At 38.8% G+C, this 15278-nt stretch overlaps 1 protein-coding gene across 3 annotated transcripts in view; it reads right to left on the bottom strand.

Moving 5' to 3' along the window:
- Drak (Death-associated protein kinase related) overlaps positions 1 to 15278 on the bottom strand; it is a 207423-nt gene that overhangs the window by 4344 nt on the left and 187801 nt on the right. For all 3 annotated transcript variants that reach the window (XM_077440843.1, XM_077440844.1, XM_077440845.1), the window contains one exon: positions 33 to 245. In XM_077440843.1, the coding sequence (XP_077296969.1) occupies positions 33 to 245 (213 nt within the window). The remainder of the gene's footprint in view (positions 1 to 32; positions 246 to 15278) is intronic.

Below are 15278 nucleotides of genomic sequence, written 5' to 3'. Positions count from 1 at the left end.
TTTGATATCAAAAAATTTGGTATTTGACTTACAGCTCGAGAACTAGAGCTATCTCCGAACGGGTCTCGAAGACTTCGTGCAAACGCACCAAACGTGACGAGTCACTGCACATTGCCAATACTGCAACTTCGTGGTATATTTCATGGGTTGTGTCATTTGCACGCCTTCTTTTCCTGATGAACTTTGCAGCGTACTCCACACCGGTTGCTAAATGACGGATCTTTCTCACCGATGCGAATTTTCCTCTGGAAGATAAAAAAAAATTGAAGAATTAGTTTCAGATACATATGTAGAAGTTTGAATTTTTTGATAAGAAGAAACCGGACAGTTACAACGGACAAGTCTACCAAACTCACTTTCCTTTGGCATGTTAGTAAATAAGTTAAGAATCTTAGCCTATTTGAGCATGTGGGCAAATAAATATATATTTCACCATCGCTAAGAAATCTTATAATCTATATTTCAAGTCTATCGACTTTTACATACATCGAAGCTTAAAATGATTTCAACAATTCACTCAATCTTATCTTAGACCTTAGAATCTAAGGCTTAGATTGAAGTTACATGTATCAGAATACATACATATATTAACCAGGAAACTAACAGGCCTAGAAGCAGATAAGATTTTAAATTTGAAGGACTTGGAATTGATTTTGCAATACTCTGAATAAATGGTGTAACAAATACCTTATGTAAACTAAAAATTAATATCTGTAATCATCTTTTCAAATAACATGTGATCACTAACTAGCTTGTCACATGTTACCATCAGATAAAACTCTAATCGACATGTATCAATTCACTGTTATTGAGCATGAAAGACAATCAGTCATGTGCAAAACACGCTAATCCACATTTACAAATTGCAAAGAACGATTTTGGTATCGATGATATTGTCTGACATGTAGAAACATCCTAAATTGCGTATAGGAGCGAGGTGGGCTAGCAAAGTAGATGGTCACCCACACGAGCTGGTGACTTATGTGACACCCAGCAGCTGAAGAATGTCGACTTCGGTCACACCTTTCTCCTCCGCACTGGCGCCTGCTACAATACACACACCTATGTATACCATGCATATACCCCACAGAGTGCATTACGAATGCAACACCGGCTGTGCAAAACTGACACTTTTCCAAACGAATAGTCTATTATAGACGTTTCAAAACTATCATGCAGGTGTAAAATAGCATTGTTTATTGAAACGAAATCTATAACTTGAACTCAATCTGTGAAAGACTAGGAATCCTGTGGGACTCCAGACTGCAGTAAACGAATTTAGTTGAAAGGACCCAATATTTGCTAAGAGGGAGAATTGAGCGAGTATTCGCTTTCAATCCACAAAACAACTTGCTCTCAGCTGTTTAAGGTTAAAAAGGGCTACAAGCTAAGGAGGTGGTGGCCTTAATAAGTCATGTTCATTTAATTTTTTGCGTTAAGATATGAAAAGAGCTCATTTCATTCAGTCAAGTATTATTTTGAGATGCAAATGACCTCGAAGACGCTATAAGAATATCATTAAACCTTTCCATTGATGCGAGGTTCTTCCCAGTAAAATTTTATTTGGGCGGCCAGTACAAACTGAATCTAAAATAACTGAAAAAAATAATCTCAAAGTATGATATTGTTGCGTAGGGGTGGGTTCAGGATCCAAATAAAGCCTAAGTCGCTTTACAGCATTTATTTAACGATTCGAGAGGTCCACACGGACCCACCGCTCACTCCAGAACAATCTGATCTACCGCATGTACCTCCTCATAAAGGAAAAGTTGCACACCACAGCTTCCCTAATCCATTTATGTATCTATTGTCTATTGTCTAAGTAAGGGTCTGCCGTCTTTTGTTTACGCACGCACTCACCCGGGGCTGTGGGAACTCCAGCGTATCCTTTGTTCGGGCACTTATTGAGTCACGTTAGCTTAATCCGGGGTCTCTATTGTACACCCACGAATGCACTTAGACAGTGGATATTCTCTCTTATGTTCCCACATTGCAATATGTATAAGAAGGCACAAAAAAAGAAGTAGAAATTATTTAACAAAAATATATGAAGTCCTGTTAATATATTATAATAGTAGTTCTTGGATCACTTCATTTGCACGTTTGATTTCGGTAGAGTTTGAGCTGGAAATCTTGCGATTTTTTCTTAATTATAAGCAAAAGACAATTGCAAAAAATATTCTAATGCAAAATTATTCTAGATGGCTTTGTCGAGAATGTCTCGAGAGTTTGAGCATCAATCAACGTACGAGGTTCTCAAAAGTGTTCCCGAACTCTTGTCACACACGAGCGTTTTCGTTGCAAATGAGATAAGACACAAAGCGACGATTCTTCGTCACGATGAATAAAATAATGGTTACAAAAGGAACCTAAACACGGCCATTAGTCAAGAGTTGAAGAATTGTAGGGTTCACAAGGAGCGACGACATGTATGCGAGAGTGAGAGCGATTAATAGCTCCAGAGGCAGCGTCAGGAATGCGCCAAGCTATTTGGAGAAGACGCTGCTGCTGCTGGATTCGCTTGGCGCATTGACAATGACACCCGATGACTCTAATTATTTCACCGGTAACGCCGCTTTTTCATCTGCATTCGCGAATGCAACCGAGGAATGCAGTCCGATTCAACGGTGACCGGTGCTCGTTGAAAACAACAAAGACCAGGTACCTTGTGCCGAGCGGGTATCTACGCAAGTACTTTGCGACCAGATTAACTAAAGCAAAAACGTCGAAACTCTGAACATGCGCTGAATATCTGATTTGACACAATCGTTTCGATCGTCCTCGCCAGTCCCTCGCATGATATAATAGTGCTAGTTGGCTACTCTATGGCTTAAAGAAATACTCGAATGGTACACCAGATAATGTAAAAAAGTACAAGGAAGGCCATAGGGAGAACTTGTGAGGTGAGATAGATGAGAGATAGGACGAAAACACACCGAGTGGTATGGGACGTCACGTGTCCTTATCTTCCCGCTGTGACCGTAAACTGTAGGTGTTACCCAAACCGAATTTGGGTGTACTTGCACGAGCAGAATGCATATGGGCAAAATCACACAGAGAAGAACGGCACGTCATGTGCTTGGCTCCCCGCTGTGGGGGTTCTCCTACATTTCTTCAAATATGGGAAACACCGTTATCGATCACTGTCAAGTAAGGATAAATACAAGGATAAAACTGTACCGAAAACACTCCAGGGAGTGATTTTGGGACGGTGTATGCTGGGCGTGCCATGAAAGCCACGTATCTAAAAAAGCCACGTTCTTTCCTGTGTGATTTTGCCCTATATTTGGCAGGTCGCACGTACATATGTATATGCATATCCATATGCAACCGACAAGTTTCGCCTACATTTATTCAAATATGGGATTCGCCGTTAACAATTACTGTCAGGAAAGGATAAAATGTCGCTGAAAACACTCCAGGGGGTGATGCGTTTTTTCGCATGTTTAAAAATATCTAAAAAAAAACACGCACCATGTACCACTCAGTGTGTTTTCGCCCTAAAGTTCCTATCGTTCCAGGACTATTTTTTCTTTTTGCACTGCGACTACTTTTTCACTGGGGAAATTTAGGTCAATATGTATCATATTTGTAGGTAAAATCCCTTTACTTAAAACAGAGACGAATGGAAGAGTGACTTTTATCCAGCAGTGGATGGTGAATCGCTGTAAATGACGATGATTAAGATTTGAAACCTGGACATTTCACTTATGAGCAGAACATTGGTGTCAGCGAGGTGTGATTTATAGAGTTGCAGGTTCGCTGACCGCACCAGGTCGAACCTTGCATCGGCCATGGTGTTTGCATCATGGCACCGATTGACATGCCAGCGCCATCAAAGCAAGTGGTAAAAGGTCATGGCCGATGCGCATGAATCACCATTGGACCATTACCAATGCATGGTGGCCAATTCGACACGTACGGCCTTTCGCGATCCCAAGCAACGGGACCGAGCCCTTCCTCGCAACCACTGCTTTCTGACCTTTTCCGAGCGTGAAGACCACACACGCTTCTAAATACCGAAATATCATGACTTCGAGAATTCCCAATGCTCAATGTTGAAACACTTCAGCAAAGTTGAAAGAGCTTTCCATTCTTAGATACGATCCAAAGCGTGGTATCGTGACCAAACTCAATTCTTTTGGGTTGCATCTCATCACACATATTGATCCGTTTTAGCACTAGTTGAGTAATTTAACAACTTGATATACATATTAATTAACCCTTTGAATGCTGACCAACGCCGATCGGCGTTTTGCCAACAAGTCTATGGGCCTGAAAAACGTCGATAGGCGTTGCATTTTGAGCATGTACAAAGTAAACAAGAATACTACCCGCTAAGCCTTTTCAGGTAGCATTTAAAAAAAATGCATTGAACATGGGTGGTGTAATCCGTGTCACTGTTTATAAAGACTGGTTTACACCGGAATTTCTGAATTTATAACCATAGCAGAATTTCCCGATGGAAATCTGCTGAGTATTTTAGATTGTGGCTTGGCATTTAGATTGTGAGTATTACATTGTGACAACAGTGAAGAAAATGGAACTGGTTTTGGAAAAACACATTCATTAATAGACTCCTTTTGTTTATTTTATATTGTTGCAAGATATATTAGAGAGTTAAAACACACCTTTACAAAACTCGAAATCCTCGGCGCTAGTTATCTAGGGTTAGTTTGGATTAGCTACAATTTTTATACCTGCTTACTATTGGATTTCTAAATAATTCTAGTTGGAAATGTTGGCGAAATTTTCAGAGTGACGGGCTTTCAACAGAAAAGACGTCAGCACTCAAAGGGACTTTTTACAAGACAAATTATCGGGCAGAATAAGAAAATAGCACTGGCCTACGTAATGGTAGCATATTTTGAGCTATGGAACTAGAGTTGTGTCACAAGAGCCATGTGTTGCAACTCGTCTAAATCACGAATGGCTCGTTGATTTTGCATGATCGATCTCGATTTGCATCAAAGCTATCCGCGAGACAAGACAAGAGGAAAAAATGGCAGAAGAAAGTGGCAACGCAAGCTAATGCGAAGTGACCGAGAGTGTTCCATTGTCGCGATCGAAGGAGTCGTCACGAATGGCACGATCTTTGAAACCAACTACACGATGATGATGAAGAAGTATAGTCGAGCAGTTGTGGAAGATGACTAACGACCATTGTCCGTCAAAAAACGAGAAGCACGCACATTCGCACGGATGCCGTTATAAACGCTTGAAAAATTGTCCGAACGAGTCAAAGCACGACTTTCGACGAAGGAAAACGATTTTTTATCGAGTCGACTCGCATTTTAAACTTTCATGAAAGTTTTGCCTCGGACACTTTTTCATCCATCATTTTTAAAATGGCGGACGGTTGATGTTGAATTACGTTTGGAATTCGCTCGCATCATTGGAAAATGTCGCTGGACACAGGGATGACTTCGTATCGACATTTCTTTTGGATACGTGACTCAAAAAAATTACTTCTGGTACAACCAGGAGGAACACTTCATATATATTACAATTGAGTAACTACAATTTAGACAGAAGAAAAAAACCATAAAACAAAATAGCAAATTGTACTCGGAGCAATTTACCAGTAAGTTGAAAGAATGTTACTATCGATCAGTCTTGGAACCAGCCAGTGGCGGCTCGGTTTATATGGGCTGCGGGGCTACAGCCCTCCCAGTATACATAGTACAAATGCCTGCTATTTTTGCCGGCCATATAGGCTGCAGACCTCCCAGTATAGTACATATTGTCTGAATTTGATCACCGAGCTACTACAGCTCCCCCTCTATGAATTCTCACGAGCCGCCACTGGCAACCATCAATTTGACATCCGTCTTGTTCATCGACGAAAAGATTTAATCGGGAGTAGAGGGGGTGGAGGTTGAAGCCTGATGAGTAATTCACTATTATCAATTACTATTGTCAACCATGTTTTTTTGCTCAATCAATCAATGCAGCATTTTATAACAGATGCCGTTTCGGTTTTATATATAAGATTTATCTTAAATTAAATAATCACGATAAACAGTAAAAGTATATTAAGAAAGATTTTATTAATCAAAAAAAAAATCTAAGACAGAATATCGATATTTTATTTATTTATTATTAAATAGCAAATTACTAGTGAATTATTTCATAATTAAAAATTTTAAACTAAAACTAAAAACTATAATATAACATTATAAATATTAACAAAACTATAATTGGTAACCCTAAATAATATAATATAATTCGAAACATAGCATTTTATTAAACATACATATATAATTACGTCATATTCCATAGAGGTATCCATTAAGACCCCTCAAGAAAGCACCAATGTCTAATGCTCTCAGGAAGGGCATTGTATATTTGAACACCTCTTGCAGTTTTTGCTTTCTTAACTCTACCTATAATTAATTTATTCCGATTTCTAGTTATATAATTATGTATATCTCTATTCCTAACTACATATATGATTACTAAAATATTTGGGTAATAGATTCTTATCTAGCTTATATTGTCAAAATCACAAAGAGACGACTGATTGTGAGCGCTGACATCCTCAAATCAATGAAAAAGATTTTAAAGGCAAAATCTAATACAAGCTCTATAGAAGGCCTCGGTCGGGCGATTTAATCGGCGATTGACGCAACTCGAAGATGCAAGGAAGCATCGTCGATCTGGAGTGGTAAGGATGCGGAGAAAGGGTTGACGAAGAGTAACGACGAAGGCGACGACGGCGAGGACTTTCTCCGGCTGCAGTCGTGCAGAGCGTGCGCTGACCCCGCAAGACCGGCGCCAATAGTCCTGCTAAGTTGCACCATCGTTCATTTCTTCATCATTATGACGAAGATTGGTCGCTTGTCCTGCCCCGTCTTTCGCAAACGTCGCTAATCAATTTCCGATCCGAAAGCGAGACATCGACGCTGTCCGGCTTCAAGGTGACGCGATTGAGTACCTTGCCGTCCTACGGTTACGAATGAAAACAAAATCAAAAAATAACATTAAGGAACGCTCGAATTAACCATTTCCGGGCGCGGCGGGTGGAACTAAAGTGCATTGCATTTTTGAGATTCCCGGGGCCCACTTCAGAGGGAATGTTGAGACAAGGTTCATTGCTATAATGACAGGTTGATTTCAGCTGCCTATAGGGAATCTGATAAATACCACATACTTGTGATAAATTAAAATAACCACTTCATACTCGAAGATCTACCTTGAACTACAATCGAAGGTGCTTCACATTACTATAAATCCCTCACCCTCAAATATAAGATTTAAACCGAAGATTTACACCCTACTAGATTTAAACCGACCTAAAACAGAATATTGCGCAATATTTCAACGACAATGCAAACTTTTCAATTCGGAGGGGTTTAATTTTGCAATGCAAGATGAAGGATCAGATTAAGATCCGATCCAGCAAATCGAATTTGCATCAAATGGTCAAGACCCAATCATAATTGGATTCCTTAATTATTCTAAAAATGCAAAAGTTTATTTTTTATTTCTACCAGGAAGGCCTAATAGGTAGCCCCAATGTGCCTTCCTTTACATTTGATAAAATTAACATTTACAGAGACACCTATGATAAAATTTGTAAATTTGCAGCATTTTTTTTTTAAACAATTCAGCGAAATTCAGTAAATACATATCAATTAACATTTACGGAGACATTTATGGTCAAATTTGTAAATTTCGAAATTTGAAATTTGAGATTGCTGAAAAATCGAGATTTGCGAGAAAATGGGTAAGGTTGCCAATTTGTCGGAACCGTTTCAATGAAAATCAGATACATTGGCAAACTCTGATAGGAAACCGACTTGGAATCACAGGTCTGACCAGCAGAAACCAGTGGGATTTGAACCCGTGACCACAGATGTTTGAACTCAATCACACATGTGTAACTTGGATAAAAAAAACGAATTCACAAGTGTGAGATACGCACGATAGAATTGTAAACTTCTAAGTTATGAAAGTAGATCTGAGTGATCGGTCATAACGAGTGAATTCCAGCCACTTAGTTGGTGACTTTGTTGCGCGACCAGATCAAATGTATGCAGTTGTATGGAGCATGCCACACCGGGCGAATCACCGGTTTTCCAAGCCATAAATTGGCCGACTCTAGGTCGATGTTAGAAACACGGTTAGAGATGGATCAGCATGCAAGATCACCAATCATGCCCCCCATACAATTGTTTTCGTTAGTTCAATTCCGCAACCATTTTTCTGTAACGAAGTATATATGTATGTAGACGTTACGTAACTCCATAGAAAGAAATGATCGATCGTGACCTAAATATGCCGGGAAATAAATAAAAATCCAATATAATCTTCATCTAATAATTAAAATTAGCCACGAAAGGGTTCGAATGAATTCGTGCGCGCAAAGCGTCACGTATTCTCTAGCAACATACATACATTAATAACATATTACTATCGATTCGGTTGTAAACCTTTAAATGGCTCGCAGCTAATGCACTTCAAACAGGGAGTGGGGGGTTAGGTATTAAATAGTGTGGAGCATTCGTCATGATGCAACGACGATTGCAGTCTGGATGCACTATCAATCAGACGCTCTCGTATCTGTTTATGTTCGTAATATTTAGAAAGTAATATCGATTTGTTTCCGATCGCAGATGTTTTAAACGGTCGTTGTTGTTGTGTTACGTCAGTTTGAGAAGCGCTGCGAGCCACGTTTTCATAATGCGCCGTCATCATCATCAGCATCAGCAACGTAGCAATTATTCTACCTGGTACATGCTATAACATTATTTATGTTAAGCCTCGAGGATGGTAATGGTGCTCATCTATTGCGTGTAGTGAGATTTTTGCGCCCTGTGCCAGAAAATGGTGAAAACTTGTTTTGCGCCCTGTTCCAGAATAGACCATTGTATGGATGTAGTTGGAAAATTGTTTTTGAGCCCTGTACTGAAATCGATTTTTTATTTTTGCACCTTTATATTTTTTTTGAACGCTTAGTTCAGGTAAAATTTAAATTACAAATTTATTTCTAATTAATTTTTAATTTTTTATAATAATTGTTTTGAATTGAAAAATCCAGGTGAAATTACATATGTACATATGTAATCATTTAATATTATATGTAACTAGTGATGCTACCCGGCTTCGCTCGGTTAATGGAAATTAAATGAAAACCACGAAAAAAGTCTTCATTTTGTTTTTTATTAAATTTATGTATATTTTTTTTTACGTATATACCAGGAAGGCCTTACAGGTAGCCCCAATGCGCCTTCCTGGCCAATTAAAAACATTGCAGCATTTTTTTTTATTATTCAAGTCGTTGAATTACGAGACACTAAAAAACTCGCAAATTAACGAGACATCTATGAATTGTACATAAATTTTATTGTAAATTTATCATACTTCAAATAGTAGGGACATAGTAGGTAGGAAGAATTTATAGGCAATTTTTAAACGGGAACCGTTTCAACAATGAAATCGGAGAAAATTGGCAAAATCTGATAGGAAAATATCAACCTGGAGTCAAAAATCCAGGTCTGACCAACAGCATACTCTGAAAAATTCATTTTCACTCGAAGCCCGGCCCTGGGATCGAACCCGGCACCTCACGACGCTAAGCAGAAGCTTAACAACCGAGCTATGCTGCTGGCTAATGCTCCTGATATTGAACACGAAGCGACGGGTGACGTCAGCGTCAGATGCGCCTAAGCATGTACACACATATACCCATCCACGAAAACACACACACATTCATTCATCATTTCGAACTGGTGAACGGGTTGGATCAGCGAGCGTGTAATGCGCGCACTCAACTTTTTACTATTAACACTTTTTATATTAATAATAGGAAACGATCGACCTAGAGTCACAAATATCCAGGTCTGACCTACACTGCACTACAGATAGCAGCAGCAGCACTCTCGACGCTGACCAGAAGCTTAACGACCGACCTATGCTGCTTGAATGCTATATTGAATCGAAAAAAAAAAATTTAACGACCGACCAATCACAACTGTCTTTGACCAATCCAGCCAATCAGAAACGACTTTGACGACAGCCAATTAGAAACGAATTACAGACACCGTTTCAGTTTTATATATAAGATATATAAATTAAAAAAAAAATAGAATGTAGAATTTTAAAATGCAGAACTTTAAACGTTAGATTTTTTCTAAAAAGACTTTCAAACTTTGCCATTTTGCTCGGTTTGATCATCATTTATGAGCACATGCTCGTGAACATGTTGCAAATACCAACCCAAGATAAACTCTATATGTATATAAAAGTGTTTGGAATGGTCCAAACGACAACTGAACACACGTCTATTGAATACAGCGATAAGTGCACACAGTGACAAGTGAACATATATACTACTGAACACAACACGCAAAAAGTTTATCATAATATGAAATACAAATAAAATAAATTATAAAACACCCATGATCTTTTGTCATATATATGTTTAGTTGTCACGGAACCGTTTTGTATAGACACATTTTGATCGACAAAATTTAAACAAAACCATATTAGAGACGTCGTTTTAGCACTTAAGTGCACAATTTATACGATGCAAAACAAAAACAGGTCAAGTACTTATATATGTATATTGTATTCTAAGCACACACACATACAAAATAGCTTTGCACAGGTGAGAGTACAAGTCGCAGAACAAAGCGAGCGTATTCTTACGAACAGCACGCGTATGCAAACGTGCATTAACATTGGAAAGCTCTCGGAAAATAGATATGCATTGCTCTAGCACAGTTTGAGAGTATGTGGTCGAGATGTTATCTAATCGTGCAATGGGGCTGGCGGCGGTACAGGTAATTCCGGTCAAACTGTCTCGTGCAAAAACTCCTCGGATGAAGCTGTTATGTACTACGTGCAAGGGCCACACCGTGAGATAACATCGGAGATGAGACCCTCATTAGCTCGACTCGGCCACACGATGCCCTTGCCCAGCGAGACACTCGAGATTTATTGTAATCGTGAGCACGGAAATTTATCTCACATTTTTTAGAAATATTTTAGGCGCCCTCTCCCTTGCAGCGCCTGGGCGCATCGCACACTTCGCACGGGCACATATTACAAAAAAAAATGACAAATACAATATGCAAGCTCCAAATGCAATCTACTATTACATATAATGTGAGAAGGTGTGCAAGCGATTTAGCTGCAAGTACTAAAAGCTTGCATTACGCGTGGGTCATGGGCCATAAACACAACTTGGACCACATCATATGTAATAAATTAACAGTTGCAATTAAAACATCTTGGATAATTACTAGACTCGCTATTTGATGCCAATACAAAACCCCAAAATAATACCCAGGCGGACTAAATACCACTTGACAGACATTCCGTGGGCTCGTTTCGAAAGACCTGAACGCGACACCTAGCCAAACCCAAACTGTGCGTTCATATCAGGTCAACGAATCATCGAAATCGATCGCCATTTTTTTTATTCCTCATGATTCTATTTATATGTGTATAATACAGTTTTAATAGAGGCGTATTGTATTGTATTTAAATAGAGGGTGAGGAGCGACTGAAATGTGCTCCTGATATTGTGCACTTGACTTGGACGCGGGAGCGTACACAAATACACACATACCCACGAAGACACACACATTCGGTGAACGGGTTGGATCGGCGAGCGTCTAATGCGCGCACTCAACATTTTACTATTAAACGTCCGCCTGCCTATACATTACTTTACATTATATTTAGGTATATATAACATATAATTTAATTTTAATTCGTGTATCAATTCCTTTCCAAAGCCGCCCGTTGATATCAACGGGCACAACAATAGTTATATTATATTAACCAGCGATGTGGACTATTGGTTAACATATTATGCTTTCGAGCAAAGTGGTCACGGGCTCGAGTCCCACTAGTAGCTGTTGGCCAGATCTTGGTTAGACTCCACGTCGATCGTTTCCTTTCAGAGTTTGCCAATTTTTCTGATTTTCATTGGACCGGTTCCTATAAATCGACAATCTCCATTCCAATCTCTCTTACTAATCGGTCTAATTAAGAAATAAGCTCAAGTTTGCTGGATTGAGCCGTTAACCTTTTCTGACTGTATGTATATATAAAACCAGCAATGTGGACTAGTGGTTAGCATATTATGCTTTCGAGCGGAGTGATCATGGTTCAATTCTCACTAGTACCTGTTGGCCAGACCTTGATTTGTGACTCCAGATCGATCGTTTCCTTTCAGAGTTTGGCAATTTTTCTGATTTTCATTGAAACGGTTCCTATAAATTGGCAATCTCCTTTCCAATCTCTCTTACTAATCTTAATTTATTCGGCGTCTTGGGCTGCGTGTACGTACATATATACGTGACGGATAGGTACTCCTGCAAGCTAATACAAAAGTTTTTGGTCTAACGAAGAAGTAAGCCCAATTTTGCTGGCTTGAGTCGTTAACCTTTTTTGACTGTACATATAACCAGCAATGTGGACTAGTGATTGGCATAGTATGCTTCGAGCGGAGTGATCATGGTTCAATTCTCACTAGTACCTGTTGGCCAGACCTTGATTTGTGACTCCAGGTCGATCGTTTCCTTTCAGAGTTTGCCAATTTTTCTGATTTTCATTGAAACGGTTCCTATAAGTTGGCAATCTCCTTTCCAATCTCTCTTGCTAATCTTAAGTTTTTCATAGTCTTGGGCTGCGTGTACGTATATACGTGACGGATAGGTACTCCTGCAAGCTAATACAAAAGTTTTTGGTCTAACGAAGAAGTAAGCCCAATTTTGCTGGCTTGAGTCGTTAACCTTTTTTGACTGTAGATATAACCAGCAATGTGGACTAGTGATTGGCATAGTATGCTTCGAGCGGAGTGATCATGGTTCAATTCTCACTAGTACCTGTTGGCCAGACCTTGATTTGTGACTCCAGGTCGATCGTTTCCTTTCAGAGTTGGGCAATTGTTGGACAATAAGAGTTCCTGTAAATTGGAATCTTCTTTCCAATCTCTCTTGCTAATCTCAAGATATTCAGCGTTTTAAGGTTCGCCAATTTCTATAATAAAATGCTGTAAAATGATGTTCGTATGAATTCTTGTATCAATTATAAAATGCTTGTATCAATTGTATTATTGTATGTATTGTATCAGTACATATTGCTACACTGTAAAGGGATTGTACATGTTCGATTGAAATATACTTTCTATTCATATGTAATACATCCTTACGGATATCATTTAAGCGCTTCCTTTCTCCTACTGGCTTCCACTGTATGTAGGCTTTTCGAATTTAACGGGTGTGTAACCTGGGTGACGCCGGGTGCTTCTAGTACAAAAATGACTCTGTTTATGTATATGTATATATGTGATTACAGAGTGTGACAAAGCAGTGTGAAGCGAGCGCGAAGATGCGCCGTGGAGTCGTTGGCCACGACGACCTTGCGGCTGGCTCGCGTCCTTGAGCGTTGGCCCCCGGCCCCGGGGCGATGCCCCCGCGCCTCCGCCCCCCGCGTCTCCCCCCCACCCTCCCCCGAGAGCCCCACGTGTTGTGTAACACCGGTTCTGCACCGTCAGCGCAGATAACGGAACGTGTACCTCTTCGTGTACCACCATCTGCAAACGACCTCCGATGCTCCAACCCAGTATTATTTTATTGCCAGTAGTTAAGAATTAAATGGCGAGTTTTAATGTACATATAAACATATGAAACATTGTCCGTTAGTGATAATACTGGTAATAAACACACGTGTCAATGTCATTCTACAATACATATGTAATATATAGGGCCGTCGAGAGGGGAGGGAAGCTGGGGTTTAAGTACCAGGGCCCGGACTACTTGAGGGGCCCCGTGTTGGGACGTTCGACTGATCGATATTGATATTTTATAATATTCTAATAGTATGTAAGCGAGCGTATGGGTAGGTGTATGTATGCATTATTCTAGTTATTGATTTTTCTTTTATATTTCATTGTAATTTATTTTATATTTTTTTCTTTCTCCATTTCCATTATGTAAAATGGTCAATTTTTTCTTGACCGTAAAATAAATAAATAAATATTCTACATACAAATACGTATATTTATTTAATGCTAAATGTTTATTATTTTTCGACCCGCACATTCTTTGTGTCCATGTAAAATCGTACCTCTTATATCATACTGTTTATTTCAAAAAATATATGTACATACATATGTATGTAGGTATTTTTCTAATAGTTCTGATAGATTTTTCGCATATTAAAATATATCGATTTTTTTTGTTTTGTTATAACTTATAGGGTATGGAATAATTTTTCCAGGGCCCGGGATTCTTCTTGGCGGCCTTGGTAATATATGTACATACATACATATATAAGATTGAGCTTTGCTCAATAAAGGAGGCAGGCATACAAAATTTTATAAAATCGATTATTCGAATCGTAATATACATTTAATTTAAGTGAGGTAGTTCATAAGGGAATTAATTGAACAGATTAACCCCCTTAATGACAGAGTCGAGACCCATTTGATTGAAATTTTTGGACTGAAAGTAGGAAGGACGAAAATTTTTGGCAAACTCATTTCCATCAGCCAAATTTGCGAGAAAAGATTGACAAATATACAATACATCCAAGAATATCTCGTTTAATAAAGGACCAGTGGCGTGGACTAGTGGTTAGCATGTTATGCTTTCGAGCAGAGTGGTCACGGGTTCGAGTCCCACTAGAGTCCCGATGCTGTCCAGATCTTGCTTTGTGACTCCAGGTCGATCGTATCTTATTAGTTTGCCAATTTTTTTGATTTTCATTGATTATCATTTCCTGTAATAAAGGCTTGTAAAAATTGGAATCTCCTTTCCTATCTCTCTTGTTCTTTATTTTATTAAATTTCGCCCGTCTGAGTCTGAGTTGTGAAATAAAGCCACTATACCTAAGGATGGATTATTCCAATAGGGCATTAGCCTTAGTAGCAGCACATTGAAATAGTGTAAATTTCGTTAAAAAAGATTGAAGCTTTCACAATGGACTATATTCATATCTTTAGTTTGTCACTGTTGGACAATTTAGACGAACAGTTGGGCAACTTGTCGCAGTGACAATTTATCGTAGCGAATAACTTAAATATATGTATGTAGATGGTAGTAGATCTTGCAATTCCACATAATACATACATATTATTGATTAGAAGTGATTCTCATGGTTCAATATGACTTCAAACGTCTATGAAAGAAAAATAATTTGTATAATTTGTAAGAATCATACAATACCATGACGTCACACGTATCCTTCTATTTACAATTAGTATTGATTATAATCTTTTATTATTTTGAATTTGAAAAAGTGAAATTTCCAATTCCTTT

Source organism: Arctopsyche grandis, chromosome 11 (assembly GCF_051622035.1).
Source record: "Arctopsyche grandis isolate Sample6627 chromosome 11, ASM5162203v2, whole genome shotgun sequence".
NCBI lineage: Eukaryota > Metazoa > Arthropoda > Insecta > Trichoptera > Hydropsychidae > Arctopsyche > Arctopsyche grandis.
Note: the sequence above shows the minus strand (reverse complement) of the source record. Positions and strands in the feature narration are given on the sequence as shown.